General features: G+C 33.5%; 1 protein-coding gene across 1 annotated transcript in view; it reads left to right on the top strand.

The window, feature by feature from the left end:
* LOC145292161 (BTB/POZ domain-containing protein KCTD5-like) overlaps positions 1–15,285 on the top strand; it is a 146,918-nt gene extending 131,633 nt beyond the window's left edge. The window contains exons 4-6 of the mRNA XM_080138330.1: positions 4,120–4,215; positions 8,741–8,866; positions 15,133–15,285. Of these exons, the coding sequence (XP_079994456.1) occupies positions 4,120–4,215; positions 8,741–8,866; positions 15,133–15,162 (252 nt within the window). The 3' untranslated portion in view covers positions 15,163–15,285. The remainder of the gene's footprint in view (positions 1–4,119; positions 4,216–8,740; positions 8,867–15,132) is intronic.
* Positions 15,286–23,188: the final 7,903 nt, after the last annotated feature.

The raw sequence follows: 23,188 nt of genomic DNA, 5'->3' as shown, positions 1-23,188 counted from the left end.
TAGGCTTGAATCTGAAACTTTGAGGCAAAGATGGAAAAAAAAAATTTTTTTTTTTTTAAATCCTGATATCTTACCGCTCGGCAATGACTGAATAGTGTTTTAATTTAACGATTAAAAAGTTAAGTGACAGGTGCGTGAATTTAATGAGGTCAAATATCACGCAATTTAACTTTTGACTGCAAGCCAGTTTTCCCAAGATGTTGGGGAAAACTAGCTCTCGATAAAAAGGGGAGTGTCCAAATGAATAGCAATTGTCTGATATAAGGGGTTTCCCCCGCATTGATCAAACCTTATTGCTTTCTGGATGTCTGGGCACAAAAGGCCAAGAACAAACTTTACTTTCAGTTTCGCTTTTTATATAGAAAAGCCAAACAAATATGCAACAAGTAAAAAATATTGCGAAAATAGCATGTAAAAGTTTCTGAAATTAAAGATACACGCGACCCCCTTTCATAAATTGGAGATATTATAATCTAGGTAGAATATAAAAAGTTCTAAGAAACGGTGACCCCCTCCAAGTACCCCCTCAAAAAGCCTTTGCCAGACATGCACAAAATGTGCACACACACACACACACTACCTCTCTAAAAGAGAAAAAATTGATGCTTAAGAAGATGGTTACCCACACCCCCTCATGGTTTCATGACATCAAAACATATACTATACTCATGAGCAAAAAAAAAAAAGGGGGGGCCAAGAGTGAAAGAAGGAAGAAATCGATTTTTCAATATTTTTCTATGACTTATTGTTAATTTTAACTGAAAATTTCTATTTTGCAGATCATTATTGTTATAGCATATAATAATAAGTGGAATAATTAATCCTAAAACTGGTAAGACCGCATTTTGGCAAGGATATAAAAAAACGAATCGCAGTCGAAAATGATCTACAATCAGATTTTTGATATTTTAAGAAAAGAAAATGTGAAAACATCTTTTTCTGTAGTGAAACGAATTGGTCGAAGGTTCAAAGTCAAACGCTTGGTAAAAGGGAAATCTGGATCTGGTCGTCCTAGAGCATCCACTTTGAAGGACGACCACTGGCTTAAATTAACTGTTTTGAAGGATTGAAAGAAAACTTATGTTGACCATAACAGAATTCAAAACAGGGGCTGGAAATTCTCTTTCTAGATATACAATATCTAGACGAATGAGAGAAATGGGATTTCTTCTAAAAGGTATGCAAAGAAGCCATTTTTATCTAAGAAGGACATCAATGATAGAAAGAGATTTTTCTCGTGTTATGGCAAGAAAGATACAGACTGGTTCAGGAATGTTTTCTGGTTAGATGAATCAAGATTTTGTCTTGTTAGTGATGCTCCCGATGCTCCCATCGAAGAACTGGAGAAAGATTTTCGCCAAGTTGCATAAAAATGACAGTTAAATACAGGAATGGAGGGATAATGGTATGGGGAACTTTTACTGCAGCAGGAGTTGGGGAACATATTAGATGTGAGAAGTCACTCAATGCAAAGGAATACATTCGAATATTAGAAACAGGACTGTTAACAAGTATCCAGAAGCTGGGAATATCCCAGAACATTATTTTTCAACATAATGCCCCTGCACACACTGCTAAAGTCACAAGAAAATGGTTTTCTGATAATTCAATTGATGTGATATTTTGGCCAGGTCAAAGCCCCGATTTAAACCCAATCGAAAATATTTGGTCCATAATATCTTGTGCATTGGCTGGAAGAACTTTTTCGAATAATGACAAACTGTGGGAAGCTGTGGAAAGCGAATGGAATAGCATCTCCTCTTCGCAGTGTTCCACTTTGGTTGAGAGCATATCTAAAAGGATTGATCTTTTTAAAGAAATCAAAAAGGAATGCGATTCCATACTAAGCATTTATTAAAGTAAATGTCTTGTTCTGTGTTATTAGTCTCATTTAAGTTTCCTTGTTCAATTGTTCAATATAGCTTTTAGTGCAATAAAATGTATAAAATTTGTTTAGCCCATTTTTTGCTCAAGAGTGTACATTACACTTGAATTGAGTATTGAAAGATAGAAGTAAAAAAAAAAATAGTTTCAGAGGGATACAAAGTCTCCATTAGTTAAACAATATAAACAGAAAGAGAGGCACATTACCATGAAAAAAAAAGGTCAAATTCATTTGAAAATAATTTAAGAGAAAATTTCTTTGGAGCATATTAGGAGTTCTATCTCCAATTTATTGTTTTTAGAAGAAAAATTCATGTCATTGTATAAATAAATTAGTTGAGGTCTGACCCCGAAATAAAAAAAGATTTTATTTGGTTGTTGAAAGATAAAGAAGACAGCTTTAGATGATATAGAGCCAGCCGTCGGAAAATAAGACGGAAAATTGTATCAGTTTTAAAGTATCTCCAAATGAACATTGATAACTGTCACTGATTCATAACTCTACACTTGACTAAAACTTTTTTCTTTATAAAATTCCTTTACTAAATCTTACCAGTGGTTATATTTATATTTTTGTACCTATTATTGGCCCTATAAAATTTCGACAATATTAAAAAAAAAAAAAAAAAAAAAAAATTCCTCTTTTCATATTTTCTGGGCTTTAGATTGGCTAAAAACATTTTACTATTGATTGGGTGTAGAAGGCTTTTTCAAGTTACTATTTGAATGTTGATTGTTTTTCCAGAAGTACCATGGTAGACGGTAGATTTCATCTATAATACCCCAAAGGGAACGTACTAACAGCTGAAGGAAAATATCATTTTCTGAGCCAGCTTTTTTTAAATATAATTTTTTCATTAAAAAAAAAACAGAAACCTAATAAAGTACCTCACTTAGAACACAATTTCTGTACCTCCAACAAAGGCCACTTATCCTTACTTATTTGGTAAATTCTTAGTTTAAAAATGGCATTTCATCACTAATTACATCCATTTTGAATGGATATGTCTTTTAGATAGATCTAAACATTTTAGTAAGAGGCTTGTCTATCATCCATTTGTTTGAGTTAGCATTTTCAATGATCTGTCTTGCTAATGTTTGAAATGGGGTGTGTGTCCATGTAACACTCTAAGAGGCTCTGTCTGTTGATTTTTCATGCTAAACTTTGGAATTGCATTTTTATCAATATTGATTGGATGCATCTTTTCTTTTGTTCTTTCAAGAAATCATTGAAAATCTCTAACTTTTCAGTTCGATTTTTAGAAGTTATGCAATCTGTACATTATATTGATCTCATTAAAAATGAAAACGGCACAAGTGAGGTACAAATGGCCGCTTTCATATTGCTAAAAAAAATATATTATTTTAACATAAGTTTTATACATGTAAAAACCTTAACTAGGTGGATTAAATACTGTTTAGGTGGCAAATATGCTAACCATTACCAGAAATATAAAGAAATCATCTTATAATTAGCAAAAAAAGTTTGTCCAGCAATCACTCACTTGAAGACTACATAAGAAAAATGTCTTTGTCACCTGAAACTGTCTCCCTTGTACTTACTTACTTGTACTTGAAACGACATTCACCCTGGAGGAGTTGAGTCGGCTTCATGAAGATGCACATCTCGTATCGCTGCGGCCCAAGCCCGGCGATCGGAGGCAAGATCCCGAGTGAGCAACAGCCAGTCACGTCTCCAACGAGACAGGCCATAGATGAGCGGGCCCGAAATAAGTTCAGCGTCGTCCCTCCCCCCAATGGTTTGAAGTGAATGAATTGAATTCATTGATTCATCTGTAATAACATTATACGGAAATTACTTAGCAGGTATCTAAGTTAATCTTAAGTCACAATAATATTTTTAGGAATTATTAGCCAAGTAGAAAAAGTTGAGAAAATCATTGATGCATAGGCTTATTAATTTTTCAAGGCTGTACTTTTTTTTCTTCTTATTTCCTTATAAAGGAGAAACAGGGGAGATTATCATTGTTTTCTATTTCATATATTTGATATTCAGACTTTTAAGATAAAAATTTAGTATGCCCTTTGAGTTTATTTTTTCTAGTGTTATGAATTTAATTATCATTGAATAATACAAACTGTTTCATGTCAATAGATCCAAGTCATATGTATGCATATTTTTATGTCCTATTCATACATATTGTATTTAGATATGGTCAAATATATTAATTGATAAATCTGATGAGGTATCAACTATTTTTATATTTTTTCCAGACACACATGAAAAATGTTTATAGAGTTCTTCAATGTTCAGAAGAGGAATTGACACAGATGGTCTCCACAATGTCAGATGGTTGGAAGTTTGAGCAGGTAAGCAAATCAGTGTTTCGTCAAATACCGTTGCATTGTGCTCTCGTTCTCGTAGTGAATTTACAGGCAAATATTAAAGATTAAATTACAAGATTTAACTTTTGGTTCCCCTGACAAAGGAGAGATTGAGCCTAGTAATTCAATCCCGTTCGTCCGTTCACACTTTTCTCAATAACCACCCTTTACATTTTTTTTTTTTTAAAATTTTGCACAAACATTAGTCATGGTGAAAGTAAATTTTTCACTCATGGAAGAGGGCCCCACATGCTCGGCTTTTTTTTTTTCACAATGAGTAAACAGATTACCTACGTAGCAGTCGATGTTTACACGTCAATGTCCAAAATCAAAATGTTCAAACTTGTTTCTATGCATATTGTTTGCGCATACACGATCTGGAGTAAGAACAAATTATATTTTGAACCCATCAGAATTTTCTAAATTTGTTTTTAAATGGTCTTTCTGGGAACCACATAAATCTTTTAAAAAGCCTAATTTTTCTTCAATAAACTAGTGAAATCTAGTTGAGCCAAGGCTGGATTGGTATTGCTGGGCGCCCCTCTATTGGGTGCTAATCTCTGCAACATCTCTCCATTCACTCACACACAAATGTTAGCAAACACACACGTACAGTTCATTACCATATTATCATCTGCTAATCTATACAAACTTTATTCATTGAAATATTTCCAATCGTTATTACTGAATTTCTTTTCTAATATGAAATCAGATGAACATTGTCTCTTATAAAGAACTTCCAATAAATTATATTTTATATAAATAAGCAGAGAAGTTTGGATTGAAATTTTTCTGACCCCCTTGTAAAGCAAAACTCTTAATCGATTCAAACTTTTTCAATGTCTCAGGTAATGAATCCCCTTTGTTTTTACAAGAACTTGAAAAATATTCTTAAACATTCTATATTTTTCCTATTGCTGTAAACTTCCATTTTAAACAAATATAAAATCATCTCTTTTGTGATTATATGCCTTCTGAACTCATTTTATTTTGTTTACCATATGGCAATGTCTCATTTTTCTCACATTTGATTCTAAACACTGCAAACCTTCTTCACTGGAAATATTTCTCTGAATTAGGCTCATCCCCATAATAGTTCCCCCATTACAAAACACCCTAAAGTAAAACCCCAAAACTGGTGCAGAATATAATTCTGAACCTAATCATATTAAAAATCTAATTTTAAGAATATATTAGATAAATTCAGAAATAATTTACAGGGACCTTTTTTGGTTTAGCTGAGTAAATATTTTAGGTATAATTTCATCCATATATTCCTAAGTTCCTAGTTTGTGTCTATGTATAATATATATATATATATATATATATATATATATAGTGGTGCCAAAAAGAAAGTCCACGTTTGTCATTTTTCAAAAACTGCAAATTTAAGCTAAATTAAATGTAACTGTTTAAACAACCTATACTTCATTTGATTCGGCTTTTATTCCTCTATATTTTTATTTTTTCATATCTGATTTTTAATTGAAGTATCCTAGTGTTTCCATCAATTTACATAATTAACTTCAAATCGAGAAGGCAAAAAGAAACTCCACAGCAACAAACGAATTTAAGATCAGCTTAAAATATCCACTTTTTAGGCAACAAAGCAGCTCTAATCATAATTATTGTTCCAGGTTATACAACGTAACATTTAGTCCATATGCCTTGACTTTTTTCTTAGTGATCGTCAGGGGCTCATTAATTTCCACCTTTCTGATTTATCCAAACGATAAAAAGCACCAAAACACCGGCAGTGTTCGTGATGCCTCTAAATCTGGTCGTCCTAGAGTTATTTCTTACAGAGAAGACAATGCTATTAAGATCTGCAGCCTTAGAAACAGATTTAAAACGGCTCCCCAAATCTAATAACAGTATAATCTTGTTAAAAAGTGCTCTCTTTCTACAGTTAAGAACAGATTGAAGGAATTTAATTTATGGGACTGTGCTACAAAATGCAAACCAATGATTTTTGTAAAAAACTGAAAACGCCATCTGGACTTTTTCAGATGCAATGAATTGGTCGAAAGTGATTTTTAGCAATGAAAACAAATTCAATAGGCTAGGCAGTGATGGTATGCAGTATCTCTGTTGACAAAGCATTTAATCCTAGGTGCACAGTTTGAATGCTGCAAGGTGGTGGACATTCAGTTTTGGTGTAGTGCCACATGGTCTAGGACCTATAGTTCGCTGGCATGGTCAAATTAGTTCGACCAAGTACATTAATATGTTCATTGAGCATTTTCTACCCTACTTTGACTGGAATTTGGATGATAATCGCATCTTCATGTACGATAATGCTCCCATTCACACAGCTGTTCCTGAAGAGCATGATATTCTGTGTTTAGATTGACCTGCACAATCTCCAGACTTCAATCCTTTTGAAAATGTCTGACATTACATCAAGCAACAGCTATGCAATGATAAAATTTCAAATCTGAAAGAACTTTAGCCAAAAATTAAAGAAGTGCGATCCCCTTTCACCGGAGTATTGCTGCAGACTAATTCAAGGAATGCCCAAATTGCAGAAGGGCTATGCTACTAAATATTAACTAGTTCAATGTGATCCTGTTGTATTTGTGTTGCATTAATGTTCTAAAGTTACATTTAAATGACAATTTTCCATTGTGCAGATTTTCTTTTTGCTTTCTCGATTTGAAGTTAACTTTTTTTAAATTGACGTGAACGCAAGGATACTTCAGTTAAAAGTCAAATATGAACAGATAGGAATAAAAGGCAAATCAAATGAAGCATAAGTTGTTTAAACAGTCAGATTAGCTTAAATTTGCGGTTTTTGAAAAAAATAACCAGTGCCAACTTGCTTTTGGATGCTACTATATATATATATATATATAAGTGAAAGTGTCTGTCTACATTTCCTTACACAATAACTCTGTCAATTTTCAATCTACAGACTCAAAATTTGATATACAGGATATGGAGATTTGGGAAAATCTTTGTAATCCGTTTTTGGCCAGAAATGTGGCTGTTAAAGGAGTCAAAGTTCAACGATTTGACCTTTGAGAACTCTAACAAACTCCTCCAACAATTTTGGGTATAAACAATTGAAATTTTAGATATAGATTCCTTGGGCATTGATCTAACTTGATTTGAGCCCAAAACAATAAATGTTAAGGGGTCATAATAGGGGTCAAAGTTAAAAAATTTTTTACCTCTGCGGTCTCTACCAAATTACTCAGACAATTTCTGGTCTAAACATTTGAAATTTTACATAAAGGGTATTCATAGATAGGGCAAGCTTTTTAATCGGTTTGTTTGAAAATTTTTAGTTACCAATATATAAATGTACATGTGTATGTTTGCATGTCTGCCTAAAACTTTTAACGGAGGCGACGGATTTTCTCAAGATCAGTATCGTTTTGAAGCTCGACCCTTCAGACAACAAATACCGAAAACTTGGCTAAAAACATTAATTTCTTCACCCTCAACTGGGTACTTTTCTACAGGGAGGGGTCGCTTTTTTCACCGATATTTTCGAAAGTCATCCCCTCTTTTCGATTGTCTAGCCTTAATTTAAACCTACATCACTTCCGGTTTGGCGGTGGTCGTAACAGCAAAGACGTCACTTTTTTTTCCCGTTCTTTTCCTCCTTCACGGTACGGGTTCGAGCCTGCCTTCCTACTACCACTTTTTTTTTTTTTTCTCAACACACACATCCAAACACTTGGGCAATGCTGGACACCCATGCTAATATATATATATATATATATATATATATATATTATATATTTTCATTGAATATCAGTGTAAAGTCTCAAAAACTGGGACTAACTGTATACAAGATACATAGATATCAAAATTCTTTATCTCTCAAACATTAAGTTACTGAAGAAGTGAAGAACATTAATTTTTCTCCTCCCAAGTAATCTGAACTGAACTGTTTATCTTTTTTTTGTGGTTTCTTGATCTTTCTGAATTCCAGAATAAGAATTCATTTGGTTTGATCTGGTGAAGTATCTAGCCAAATATTGTTATTGGAGATAACATCACTTGAAAAGGTTGCACCATTCCTCGTATAGCCTTGTCAAGGGGATCTTATTTGGGCTTCAAATACTTATTCTGAATATTCAGCCAAGGTTTACTCATAGAAATTTCCAGGTTGGTATCCGAGGGAGATGCTCCCTCGAATAAACTCACCTAGTGAGTAGCCATAATGAGGTATCAGCAACCTACTGCAAGATGTCTTCCTGAACCTGCATGTCAAGCACATGTTTGCCGCAGCGAATAGTTACACCTGAAGTGTGTGCAACACTAAGTTGTGCCTCGTGGATCACCTAAAACACTTTGTAGCTGGGGCTGGCTTAATCTTAATGAGCAAAATGTATATTAGTGTCTGAGTTCTGCCAACAACGACGATGACAATTTGCTTTTAATTTGTTTCTTTACAAAATATAATCTACCCCCCCCCACACACACATACACATTCAGATTTTTGTTTTCTTTCGACTTTTGAAAATTTTCTGATTGTTTTTCCTTTTGCCCTTTACAGCTCATAAATATTGGTTCTCAATATACATATGGAACAGAAGACCATGTAGAATTTCTCTGTGTTGTATCCAAAGAATGTCCTAACATTGTTAATGGACAAGAAAATGAACCCACTGACAGAGCAAAAGTAAGTGGCCATTTTAAAAAAAATTTTTTTTTTTTTTTTTTTTTATATTTTTGTTACTATCCTTGACAAATATTTCTAATTCATGTTTTAACAAAATTCTCAGAATATAGAATGACTAACCCTAACTCAAACAAAACTGAGAAAGAAATCTTATGTTTTTGCCTTGCTAAAGAATTGACTCTGATTGACAAACCCATTCGCAGACCTGATGCTGAAATCTTTATCTTTTACTGACAATTTGGTCTAACAGTGCACATCTTCTGTTCAATCTCTCCTGGAATCTTCTGATCACTCAAATTTTTTTTTTTTTTTTTTTTTTTTTTTTTTTTTTTTTTTTTCAAATTTCTTATCAGTTTGTTAAAATGTAATCTACACAACACTGATACAATCTACGTCACAAAGAAAACTAAGACAAATAACTTGACTTTTTTTTTTTTTTAACAACATTTATTTCCTCATTCTCTTGCCACATGTGACTTCCCGTTACGTCCCTGACATATCATGTGGTCGTCCTTTTTGAACGTCTCTCTTCTTTTTATATTATTTTCCTTACAGTGATGTCATTTCGCATTTCATATGCATTTATATACGTGTGTCTGCGCTCTGTGACACAAGCTGAGAATGAGGCATCCTATAGAATGCTAGACATTCATCTGCTATCTCATATTTCAACCAAGAGATCTTTTTAAGATTCCAACCATCTCTTGAAGTGCAATTGTTTGAATCTCTTGATTCACCATGTATATTTGCGCGGTGGTTTTTGAAATTCTTTTTCATGACTCCAGTTGCTCCTATGACATCTTACAGATAAACCAGTGGAGAATGGAGACAGTTATGGCAAGAGAGACATCAGATGTCCTTTTCATCGTGTCAATACACCAAGGCTGACTGGGATAGTTTTAGATTTTTCATATCTGAAATTCTTCTATATTTACTTTAAAAAAAAAAATGTTTTGTCTCCTCAGATGTATCTGATTGGTTAATTGCTTGTATTAAGTTTTATACCATCTACAAAACTCCAACAGACTAAACAGTGGATGAAGACCTTTTTACCTCCCTACTTCCTCTTTTTCACAGAAGACATTGGGAATCTCTTTTCTCTATCGTTATTTTATTGGTAGGTAACTGAGCCTATGTAAAACATTCGCAACAAAAGCACTCGTCTAACTACAACCACTTTAAACAATTTCCTCTCTATCTGTGCCTAAAACTGAACAAAAATTCCATGAGCGAAGTATCTTTTGTAGAACTGTCCGTCTGTGGAGCACAGTACAGCTAACTATAACATGGTAGTTTTCAAGTCTAATATAAATAAGGTCTTGTTGAGCTCCTGTATAATTAAACCCTTCCCAAGTCCCACCATCATCAGTGTTGTCTTACTGTTTATCTAACACACATTGACTCTCATCATAGTGGTTTCTAGGCCTTGATAAGTGGTGATCCCCAAGTAAAAAAAAACAAAACAAAACTAGCATTGGTTCATTCCTGAGTGGTTCCATTCTTTATAGAAACAATAATTTCAATCGTTATCAACAGAGGAAATACTCTGAAAACAAAGCCGTTTCTAAAACTGCCTGCAATGACTGCAAATATGATTACAGGAAATACCACAAAGTCTATTCTGTTAAGAGTTGCTGAACAAAGGGTTGGGTCTGGATAGTTTTGGAGAATTACAAGGTACCAAACAGATGTAAGATTTCTATTCCAACTATCATGAATGGAACGGAGACAAATTCTTCGACATCCAATGAAGCCAATCATTTTGCAAAGAATATTGTTTCACATTTCACACTTTGTGTTTTGGTCACTTCTAGAATTTTCCCCTATAACTGAAAATATCCGTATATCTGCTTGGGATGTTGCCAGATTTATCAAGACGCTTGATGTTAGCAAGGCAACTGCTCCTGACAGCATTCCAGTCATTGTGAAGAAGAATCTGCTACCAGAACATGCTGCTATCCTTTATAAACCCATCCAATCGTTGCTTAAAGGAATTGTTTTCCATCTCTTCATTGATGTGACCAGTATTTTTAAATACTGGTGATTGGTCTTCTGCATCTCAATACAGACTGATTAGTTTCCGGTACGTCATGAGTCAGTTGTTTGAATCTTTGATAGTCAATCACCTCAGCAAAAGCATTCTACTTGGTAACAAGCAATATGGATTTCATTCTGCTAAATCAAATTCTGATATGTTCACTAATGTTATCGGTGAATCTCTCAATGGTGTATTGGATTCTTAAGATGACTTTTCTCATCTTGAGTGTCATTTTCACGTGTTGGTTGATGTAACCTTCTTCAGGTGTATCTTGTCAAACTCAGAAATTTTTTTTCTTTTTTTTACAAAAGGATTACCACATCTCAAGGCTTGGAGGCCACTGGAAAATAAGGGTTAATGGGTGTATTGCAGTCATTGGGACAGTAGCATAGTAATCGTTGTGGTGGAAATTTAGTATAATTAGATTATTTATGAGGACGATTCAATAAGAATTTGTTTATGTTGGACTTGAAGATGACAATATTGTAGTCAGCTGGAAAGTAAACCAGCAGAACAGAGTTCTGCTGGTGGGTAGTTCTAGAAAAGAAGCATTGTTCATGGAATCCATGTTTAGGTTTAGGCACCGATAGAGAATCTACACAGAATTTCAAATGGAACCCTTTATTTAATTCAACTCTCAATGGGAGCTTTGACTTGGTGACATTCACCTAGGATGGGTTGAGCCAACTTCATCCATAGAACACACAGCATCCTGAATGAACACTAACCAAGCATGATGGTCCACAGCAATCAAGATGGTTATGTACAGCCAATCCTAGGACGAGTGGTTAACACCGTAGACCAGAGCCAGATTCGACATACAGCTTTGATGTGTAATCATGTCTTTAGCTGGTCTCTCAAGCGTCTTTGCCAACTCTGGATTGGTTCTGTAGCTATTGCATTGTGTATGAACTTTCCTGTGTTGTGGCGAGCAGTGTGACCAAACCAATAAGCTCTTTTTAAAAGAGCTTGATTAAGGAGGATGATTCTGTACTGAGTTCAGATTTGTATGTTGGAGGCAAAATGGTGCCGGCAGATCTGCAGAATTTGGTGAAGGCAAACACTACCAATCCTATGACATGGGGGGGGGGGTTCTAAGGCAATAGTGTTTGACATATCAAATGTCTTTGAAGTCTATCACAAAGGGTTACTTCACAAACTTGCTGCCTATTGAATATCTGACAATGTCTTCTCAACCACCAAATCCTTTCTCTGTGATGCATCTATAAAAGCACTTAATAGGTAGAAATATAAAGCACATACATGAGGTGCTTTCAATAAGTTTCCAGACATCTTTTGTATGGGCACTTCTATTGATAGTATGCATATGAAACTCTAGTCTCTTTCGAAGTAATCTCCTCCCGCTGCAATGTACTTCTTGTACTCTTCCAACAACTTCTGGAAGCCCTCATGGAAATCTTATTGTGTGAGGGTGTCAATGACCCTCGTCACAGCCTCTTTCATCTCAATTGTCTCATAATGACAGCCTCTAAAGTTTTCCTTGAGCTTAGGAAATAACCAAAAATCACAGGGAGCAAGGTTTAGACTATAGAGAGGGTGAAGAACTGTCTTGATGCTCATTTTGGTCAAATTTTTTTTTTTTTTTTTTTTTTTTTTTTTTTTACAGTGATCACCACTTATCAAGGCCCAGAAGCCACTCAGGGATAAGGGTTATTGCAAGTACATTAAGTTAGTGAGGAGATTTGCTGAAGTGTTTACTTAAGGGGGCGGTTCATCAGGAACTTGTTAACATTGGACTTGAAGACATCCAAATTGTAGTCCGGAGGGAAGCAGGCAGACGGAACAGAGTTCCACAGGCGTGCAGTTCTAAGAAAGAAGCTTTGTTCATGGAATCCGCGTTTTGATTTAGGCACAGATACAGAGTGGGGGAAATTTTCCACAGTGGATTCAGCTAGACGGGTGTTTCTCCTGAAAGATTGGCGAGGGGGGACCAGAGATTGGAGTTCAGACGAGCATCTGCCATGGAAATAACGATAAAACAAGGACAGGCTCGCAACGTCTCTTCTGTGGGAGAGAGGTTGCAGGGTAGAGAAAAGGGCATCCCCCACTAAGCCACGAAGTCTATTTTGTACTCTGTCAAGGCAGGATAGGCTGTTTTTAGCAGCTCCTGCCCAGATATGGCAACAGTATTCCATCCTTGGATGTATAGTCTGTAACAAGAATAGAGTTGTGGACTGCAACCTTAAGACAAATTTCACGCAAATATTCAAAATCTCCAATTCCTCACAAATAATTGTGTGCAGTTTACACACTGACATTAAGCTGTGCACTTATTGTCTCTATAGACACATGACGATCCTTATCCATCAAACTTTTATTTGGCCAATCAAATTTGATCTTCTGACTTCCTTACTCCTCCCACACCTCTCATCATCCCTCACAGACTCTCTGCCTTCCTTTAATCTCTTATGCCACTCAAAAACTGATGCTCGATTCATGCAAGATGGTCCAAAAGCAGTCTGAAGCATTTCATATGTTTTTTCCAAGTTTAAAACAGAATTTTATTGCACATCTTTCTTCTAAAGTGTCCTCACATCCAGATTGCATTTTTTAAATTCATCAGCTGTGACAATCAGGCTTTAGTAGGGTGTATTCCAATTACTTGCTGGAACTGTACATTTATACTCTAAGATGTATAGCAACAACATACTGAATTTTCAAGAGTCTACGTCAATATTAAATGCCTGTACAAAATAAGGAAACTTATTTAAGACATCTCGTAGTATCAATGCTGACATGCCTTAAAAATATATTTTCCTGATAATTCAAGTTCAGAAATTATTCGTTGACATCTCTGTAGACAACAGTGTTTGAAGGCAGCATTTAAGAGCGCTGATGATGAAGACTTTATTGATTTTCTTTACAATCTGAAACATGTGGTTTATTATGACGAACTACAAGTCCTTGTATCCCCTCCACGTAAATACCCATGATGAACTCAACAAGCAGCAAAATCCCACCCCTACATAATAGAGATCCCCAGATGCCAGAAAACCTTTTACTTTAGTAGTTTCTTCCTCAGGACTGCTAGACTTTGAAATTCCCTTCCGGGTTCCTGCTTCCCCGACTGTACTGGCATCCAGAAGTTCAAGTGAAATGTGAACAGACATCTTGCTGCTCAACTCCCTACATAGTATCCCTGCAATTTATGTCCCAGATAGTAGCCCCCGACATGAAAGTGGCACTGTGCCTTGTTTAGGGTGAAAATGCAATTGAAAAAAAAAAAAAAAAAAAAATGTTTAACACCAAGCTTCTCTCCTTTCCCCACTAGTGCTGAGAACCATATTTTACCCGAGTTAATATGAATGATACTCCTAAGACTGACTTTCAATCAAGATATAAAATGGAAGATTTATATCCTATCTGTTGCTAAGGTTGCTAGAATAACAGTTGAATCATTCTATCGCTCAAGAAGGCACCAGACTTTAGATGCAGTCCTTTACATTATATAAGAGTCAAATGTGTCCTAAGATTAGTACTGCTTCCAGATCTGAAGAGCTGCCACTTGAAGCACTCTTTATTGCCTTTATAGGGTACAAAAATCAACTTTGAAATCTAGTGGGGACATTTTTTCTTTTTTTTTCTTCAACAACTCCTTCCTTACAGAAGAGATATGGCTACTCTTTCTCTACTCTATTATTTTTATGTAAAGTGCTCAACTCAGCTTTTATCCTTGGTTCCTCCTTGTAAGGCATTCACAGCAAGAATTTGTCTTATTACCAAAAAAAAGTTCTTTCTTCCTCAGTATCCTAACAAAGAATTTCCATGAAAGTTTTTTTTCTATGAATTTCACATCTGTGTAAAATGATGCTTTCACGTGGATGACACACAGCTGTGTGTAATAATGGATTTATTGAGCGGCCATTTAACAATAAGTAATCCTCCTTTTTTATAGAATAGTTATCTAGAAAGGGGACAGGACTATGGAAAGCTGTGGTCAGGGTCTGGTTACGCGTAACATAATGCATTACCACAGGACTGCCTCCCTGCAGATTACAACTTGATCGTTTTCAAATCCAATGCCAACAAATACTTGGTATTAGTGATTAATTAGTAATACAGTTTTTTTGTTTTTAATTATGCACTGTCCCAGCGATTTTTAAATTTTCATAAGATGAAGTTTGCATTTGATTGATAACTCCAAAGATTCACTTTCCATAAATATTTGATTTTTATCTCGTGTATTTTTCATTTAACATTTTTTCAGGTATTACAGCAGAAAGGATCTCGGATGTGAAGATTTTTTTTTTTTTTTTTTTTTTACATCCTCGTTTTATCGGCTGCTTTCTGCAGATGCTGTTGGCTGAGTGAAATATGCTGGACACTGATGACGACGAGGAGGAGGACAAAGAGTAGGAGGAGGGTATTGACAATAAAAACAATGACAGCAGCAGCAGCTGTGGGTCAAGGGCAGACACGTAAACAACCTACCTGGACAAAGGATATAAATATATCTCTCTCACACACACACACACACACACGCTGATTCATAGGGGCATACTCGTGTGAATGCAATCAATACTCACAAATCTACTAACACATATTTACACATAAAATCTCACAGGCATATACATATACACACACATATATGTAGACATACATACACACACATAGACATATATATATATATATATATATATATATATATATATATACTCATGCAATAGAAATATACATACAGTTATTTTCAAGTCATTATACTTAAAGAATTAACACAATAAAATCCTTCAGTACTGGGGAAGGAAGTGAATGAAAAATTAAAAAATTAAAAAAAATAATAAATAAAACAAAATAAAAAAAAAATACAACTGTTGGTAAAATTTGAATGTCAACATTTCTGTATACGTCGGTATGTGTGAGAGAGAAAATATGAACTTCTGTTGATGTACGAGAGGCAGCAAGATAGCAAGGAGTAAATGTGCACCCCCCCTCACCCTTCTGGTGAGAGGACTGGAGAAAAAGTAGAATATGAAAAATAAGGGGAGGGGGGGGGGGCGTGTCCAAATTTGACTTTTTTTTTTTTCTTTTTTTTTTTTTGTTTCTCCTGTTTCTGTTGTCCTGTTGGCCTTCTATTTTGTGTGTGGTTTCTGTTGCCACACCTTAATTGCTGATTATATTTACACCCATCCACATATACACACACACACATTATAACACGACTTTACAACTCATTATTTAGATGTACATGCTTAATCAAGCATCGTATTTATCAATATACATATATACAGTTCATGTACCTGTGCGTATTATATATATATATATATATATATACAAAAAATAGAATCACCTGATTCAAACAAGTTTGATTAAATAAAATCCACACCTTTTGCCTATAAATTTTTTTTTCCCCCCGTTTTTGTTAAGTATCCATGTTAAAATTATTAATGATACAACCAAACTTATTTACACCCCTTGTACTTTCAATTCTGCCAAAAAAAGGTCGTCCTCAGGGTAATAATCATGTTAAAGCGAGTCAAATCCATAAAAGTTCAAATCCAAAATGTGTTTAGTTAGCGTTTTCTAGTTGTTTCGAGGTTTTACTCTAATAAAATTGTTATTCAATTCTCATAAAATTCTTTTAAAATTGCGTAAAATCATTCGGCATGTTGAAGCTTGTTTAAGCATATTAGTTGATGACATTTCAATCTGCTGACCCCACACAAGTTTCAAAATCTTACCGTTGTGAGTTGTTGAAAAAAATTTTTTAAATCATACGGCAAAAGCAATCTTATTTTGTTTAATCAAACCTGTTTACATAAATATGAATTTAGGTAGCAGACCTTCTTTTAAATATGTTGCATTGTATAAAACTGACAGACTCTTATGTCTTTTGTGTCACACAGATACAGATTTTCTTTTCTCATTGATGGAATTAAGGAACCTTCCGATTGCAGTTTCGATGTTTGTCACAATATTTCAAAATGTCTAAAAGAATGTAGAGACATGGAATTATTAAAAAAATCCATGATAAATGTCAATATGGAAATTTTCTGAATTCCATTTCCAAGAGAAAAAAAAAATCCCTACTCGTGAGTACATATGGAAAACTAATAAAACAAAAAATATGAAAATGTTCTGTGAGTCGAATATATAATAAAACATGTTTAATGACCTTCTACTTAACGTACCAATTATTTATAATAAATTTCTTTGTAAAACCTATTTTAATCCTCAATCTGATGCATTTTCTTACAAAACTGCTTTCCTAATTGTTGAAAATTTTCAAAGGATCTTCGTCACTATTTAGAGATACAGATTTTAAATGCTCTTAGATAAAAATAGAGGGGAAAAAATAATAATTTCCCTTTTAGTTGAGTGACTAAAAAAAATAAAGAACATTAATTTTCCTATCCCTAATTGATCAGTTAACTATGTCATGGTTAATTTTTTTTTAATGGTCATTTGGTCTTGCTGGATTCCAAGACAAAAATTTGTCTGGTCTTGTGGAGTATCCAGCTTAGTGCTGTTAAGTAGATGAGGCATCCCTTGTAGAAGGTGCACCATTCATCATATAAGTTAGTGTGTAATCCTTTAGAGGGAATCTTATTTGAAGACTATATTATTTGGAATATGATTTATTTGTAGAAAGAAATATCCTGATAATTTGTCTTGACAAAGCGCTGTACACAAAGACCTTAGACACGCCAGGACAGTGTCTAGTAGGTATTCAAATTATCTCTGCACACACACACACATATATATATATATATGTGTGTGTGTGTTCGTCCATCGAAACGACGAGGACCATCTGATCATCCTGTAGTGTGGGGCGGGGGCTGTTATCATCGGTGAGTATGGATATGGCTGATAAGCCCAATCTTTGCTTGAAAAGTTCTATTGCAGTGAGAACAGGGAATCATAGCAGATGTCAAAGATTTCAAAACATTGTCCTTCCTGCGCTTCTCTGCAGTAACCTTTCAGTAACTTTCATATTTGCTGGCACTGTCATGAACAGCGGCCGCCACTTAGCTCTATCTAAAGTTGTCTGCTCCTATGATGACGGATCAACGTTGAAGGTCTTCAGTGATGCCTTCAGAGTGTCTTTAAAGCGTTTTCTTGGGCCGCCATGGGAGCGCTTGCCATGTTGGAGCTCAACAAACAGAAGCTTCTTGGGTAGTCTGTAGTCTGGCATATATGAGAGAGAGAATTCAAATTATAAAAATATATATTACAAAATATTAATTTATTAGAACTATTGAAAAAATAGACAACCTAAAATAGATTGTGATTGTTTGCAATTTACAAAATATACAGCATTTCAAAATCTTGTCTTTTTAATTCTGCGATACAATATCAGCTGCTTTGATGTTAATATAGTTAGGATAGGTGAAAAAAAAACCATAAAAAAAAACAAACCTTTCACATTTATTTCCGATAATAGTTGTACTCACAAAAAACAGAATATCTTCTAGTCACAAGTTTTTATTGAAAGAGCCTTTAGAATTTGGTTACCAAAACTTTTTTTACACAGAAGGAAATACTTTTAAAAACCTCGACTATCCTTACATATATCATTTGAAGAGCGTAAACATGGTGACTGCCAATTTTTCACCTTGCATTCATCTGACCAACTCTTGAAATTGACAGTCACTGTGCCATTGACTGTCTCTGCTCTTCATATGCTCTGTCACTAATACTGAGCACTCTCCTTATAAATATAACAACTAAAATACTTTTTGGAATTTTTGAGATGAGGATAATTTGAATAATTTTGACTATTGTTCTCATCATGTTATTTTTGCGACATTTCAGCTGATCTGACCTCTGACCTTCAGGTGCATTTTTCTGAATTTGAGAATCTTTGTCAAACTCTGGAACTGTTACAGAATTTTAAACTGAACAAGTGGTGCAACGGATAAAGGCATTCATTACAACCAATTCAGAAAACTCGCTTGAATTGATTGTTAGTCTTTATCTGTTGTATCATGACTTCAGTTTGAAATTCTGCACCAGTTTCCGAGTTTAATATAAAGATTCCCAAATTAAAAAAAAAAAAAAAAATGCACCTGGAGAAAATTACATCGGCCGAAATATTGTGAAAATAACAAAATGATGGGAATATTAGTCAGAATAATTCAAAATGTCTAATTCTGTAAGCATTTAAGTTTCATATACTTTTGCAATTGTTTTCATAAACTCGTTTGTTGATCTTTTTTCATATAAAAATTCCATTGAAATGATTAACTCGTCCACTCCCATGAAAGTAGGTGAACAGGAATCGTATGAGGAAGAGTTAATTCCCTTGAATCCATATTAATAGTGATAATCATGACCTTCTCTATACATGATATACATATGTATTGATCTCTTTCTTCATTTGTTTCTCCATCAGAAAATTTTCGTTCTACCATTTTAATTTTTTTTATTTTGATCTTAAATCCTTGGCTATAACTTCTAATTAAATCAATTTAATTTCCATAACTTTTCTAAATTTAAGTAAATTCTATTTATTTTATAAACATTCACTTAAAGAAAACAAACTATTCAGTTTTAAAATATGAATTATTTTTCATGTAATCCATATTGAATTCTCATTATTTGTGTATTCAATTAATATTTAGAAACCAGATAAATTTCTGAATTACATCTAATTAAATAAAACTAATAAAATATGTATAATATATATATAGATATAACAAAAGCCTATAAATTGGAATCTGACAATTGTGAAAATCAGTATCAAGAAAATCCAGTAACATGCAACATTATGTTTTAGCTCAATTGAAAGATGTTGAGCACTTAAATGAGTTCTAGTTTTTCTTTCATTTTCTGATTTCTAAATACCTGTTTAAAATGGTGGCCCTATGTTAGAATGGTTGACATAGAACCAATTGTTTGGGCAGTGAGACCTTCCTCAGGTTGTACACATGCTGAGTGATACAAACGGAACTCTTACTATATCATTAAGATCTCAACCAAAACATTGAAGAAATTTTTAACAAGATTTTCTTTTGTTGATTAAATATTTATGTCGGGTGTTTCGCACGCATTTTCATGAACGTTGAGTGTTGTACTTATATAAGTATACAAGTGTGAGGATGGAATATTTTCTAACCCCCCACCCCACCCCCAGTTTTCAAACGAAAAATGTCAAATGTTACCTTATTTGATCACATTCCATTCAGTCTAGCTATTTAAAAACACCCCCTTCTTTCTCAACCTCAAACTGTTGATCCCTACCCCTCTTAACTGTTTCTTTTTTTTTTTTTTTTAACTTTTTTATTAAGAGATTTTGTTTTCTTCTATCAGGCGTCATATTCTAGAATTGCATTAAAAAAAATTATAATTCCAACATGTATAACCATATATATACTACCATATTTACTGCTACATGAGATGCCCCTTTTTCCCCTCCTTTTCTTGAAAATAAAAAGGCCCTTATTAAGAATTCGCTCTAATTAAAAAAAAAAAATACAAACGTTTATGATGTATGTACCCATCATGGAACAAAGATGTCATATTCCAAAAATCACAAATTGATCAAGTAGTGTTTTTTTTTTTTTTTTTTTTTTTTTTTTTAACTAAGAAAATCATTATGATGAGAGAGATGGCAGCCAACTGCCATGTTTTTTTTTTTTTTTAGAACATGTTAAAATACAAGAGCAACAATTCAATTTAACTACTGAGATTTTTGTATTCAAAATAGTTTAAACTTTTTAATCACTAGAAATCATATATTTTGATTTTCTCAGTTAAAAGGAAAAAACTACTTGAACAATTTACATGAATTTCGGAATATATCTTTGTTCGATGACGGGTATGTACATCTTAAATATTTTTTTTTTTTTTTTTTTAATTAAGAACCAAAATTAATCCTTAAAAAAAAAAAAAAATTGTACCTTACAGCTCAGTTTTTTTTGTTAGAGATTGGGGAGGGAAGCGTTGTATAAACTTGTATTACAAATGTATCCTGTCAAATTCAGCGTCTTATGTGGTAGGGAACGCAGTAATTAAAATTTATGGATATCCAGATCATCATCCATTTATCAATTAGAAAATCTAATTAAAATAGGAAAGAGGAGGGCAGTGGTTTTTTATTTCAAATAATTGTTTTGAATTTTCAAGTTTCTTTTTAATGGAAGATAAATAATATGAAATTGATACAAAATGCACATTCAGAATATAAAGCCAGGTAAAAAATGTTTTTATTTTAATTTTGATTTTAGTCTTATGTCGACGGATGTACGTACTGTTTGTTAAAAACAAGTTTTCACTACTTGTGATTTCCCCCTACCCCACCTGGTTTAATGTTTTTCAATTTTTCCTTTTTCTTTATCCTGCTGACAAAAAAATGAGTTTATTCTGTTTTTATATCCTGAATTTTGAAAATAATTTTATAAGCCCATATTATAAAGGAAAAAGATTTTTTGTATACATTTTAAGAAAACATTTTTTTTTCTTTTTTTAGTTTATTTTATTTATTTTTTATTTTATTTTGATTAAAAAAAAAAAAAAAATATTTTTCCTGCAATTTTCTCCCATTCATTGCTGACTTCTGATCTTTTTATATTGTAAAGTCTTCTTCATTGACACAAAAACAAATTTATTTTTTGTCTCATGAAAAAAAAACAAAAAAAAAAACACGGCACCTTGCATGATTTACATTTTGGATGCAAAGAAAAAAAAATACAAATTGTGAAAAAAAAAAAAAAAAAAAAAAAAATTGTGCAAAACTGCTGTTCCTTGGTATTAAAAACAGGCAACATATCACAAAAAAATGAAAACAGCTTTAAAAAAAAACTGTCTTGACTTCTTTATTAAAATTGTTGTGTGAAAATGTGTTAGTATGTATAAATAAGTATTCTTGCTTTGAGTAACTGTTATTGTGTATCAAAATAATGAATTTGTCACTTTAAAATACCTTGGTACTTTGCAAAAGAATTTTCCAACTAATCGTTCCATAATTTAAATAACTCTACATTCTATTTTTATATTGGTTTTATTCATAATATTCAAATGTTTTTTATTTTTAAATTTATCATTAATTGAAAAATAGGTTTCACATTTATACTAAAAAAAATAAAAAATACACACAAACTTAAAAAGAAAACTGAAAACATCTATATAATAACATGCTAAAGCGATTTCGTGTGTGTGTGTGTTATCATTCTTTACACCGTTTTTGAAAGATAGGATTGCCCAATTGCCAAAAATGCAATGCAAATAAGTATTTTTTTTATTTTTTTATTTTTTCAACTTCATCTGTCGTTGAAAATGAAATTTTCTTGACTTTTGGTTTAGGATCAAAATGTAATATTTGTTTAGCCCATAGAATGGAAATATGTCACTAACTTGTACAACGGTCTTGGAAATAGACCCCATAACTAGATATGCTCTGAAACTACTCTACTCCAGTTACGTATAAATACGTTTCACTTTGAATAAAGGTGATACAATAATATTGTGGCATCTTTGTTCATGATGGATGTTCATAAAATGACAGCAGTATACAACACATGAAAGGTACAACTGAAGATTTTCCACAGGTTCCATTTAGTACGAAAAATAATCAGATAAGCAGAAAAAAACAAATAATGGAAAAATTAAACCCATTTCATATCTGCACAAGGATAAAGGTGAGTTTATCATTTTCATCAAAAGTGTCAGATAAAAATTTAAAAAATATTTTCATTTCATGAAATTAAAGATCAAGCAATTATTTTAGAGATGAAAGAGGAATTAATTTTGATGGGTGGCAGTCTAGATGAGTCAAATGACATCCCCTGCTTAGTCCTATGGTCTTCTTGGAGGTGGCACTCATTTTCGATTGAATATTTTACCAGACAAGGCTTCAGCTTAAACATATGCACATAGGTAGCAATAAATGTTGGTATAAATAAAAATGTATAGCTAAAATCAAGTTCACATATAATTCATGACTGGAGATACAGCTAAAAAAACAGGAATATGGGGAGTGAGAGAAATAAGGCCACCATTCACCCATATATTGAGTATTGTCGTCATATTTGGGCTGGTGCTACTTGTCTCTCGCTCCTAGACAAGGTTCAAAAGAGTCACCAACCTGATAGGTCCTGAACTGTCATCTAAGCTTCAGCTTCTGTCCCATTGATGAAATGTAGCATCCCTCTGCCTGTTCTACAAGTATTTTAATGATAAATGCTCTGACGAACTACAAGCACTTGTACCCCCCCCTGACAAATCCCACCCCTTCACAGTAGAGATCCCTAGGTGTAAGAAAACCTTCTACTCCAATAATTTCTTCCTCAGAACTGCTAGACTTTGGAACTCCCTTCCGGGATTCT

Source organism: Euprymna scolopes, chromosome 13 (genome assembly GCF_053919585.1).
Source record: "Euprymna scolopes isolate OS-2025 chromosome 13, ASM5391958v1, whole genome shotgun sequence".
In the NCBI taxonomy this organism is placed as follows: Eukaryota; Metazoa; Mollusca; class Cephalopoda; order Sepiida; family Sepiolidae; genus Euprymna; species Euprymna scolopes.
This window is presented reverse-complemented; position numbering and strand designations above follow the sequence as displayed.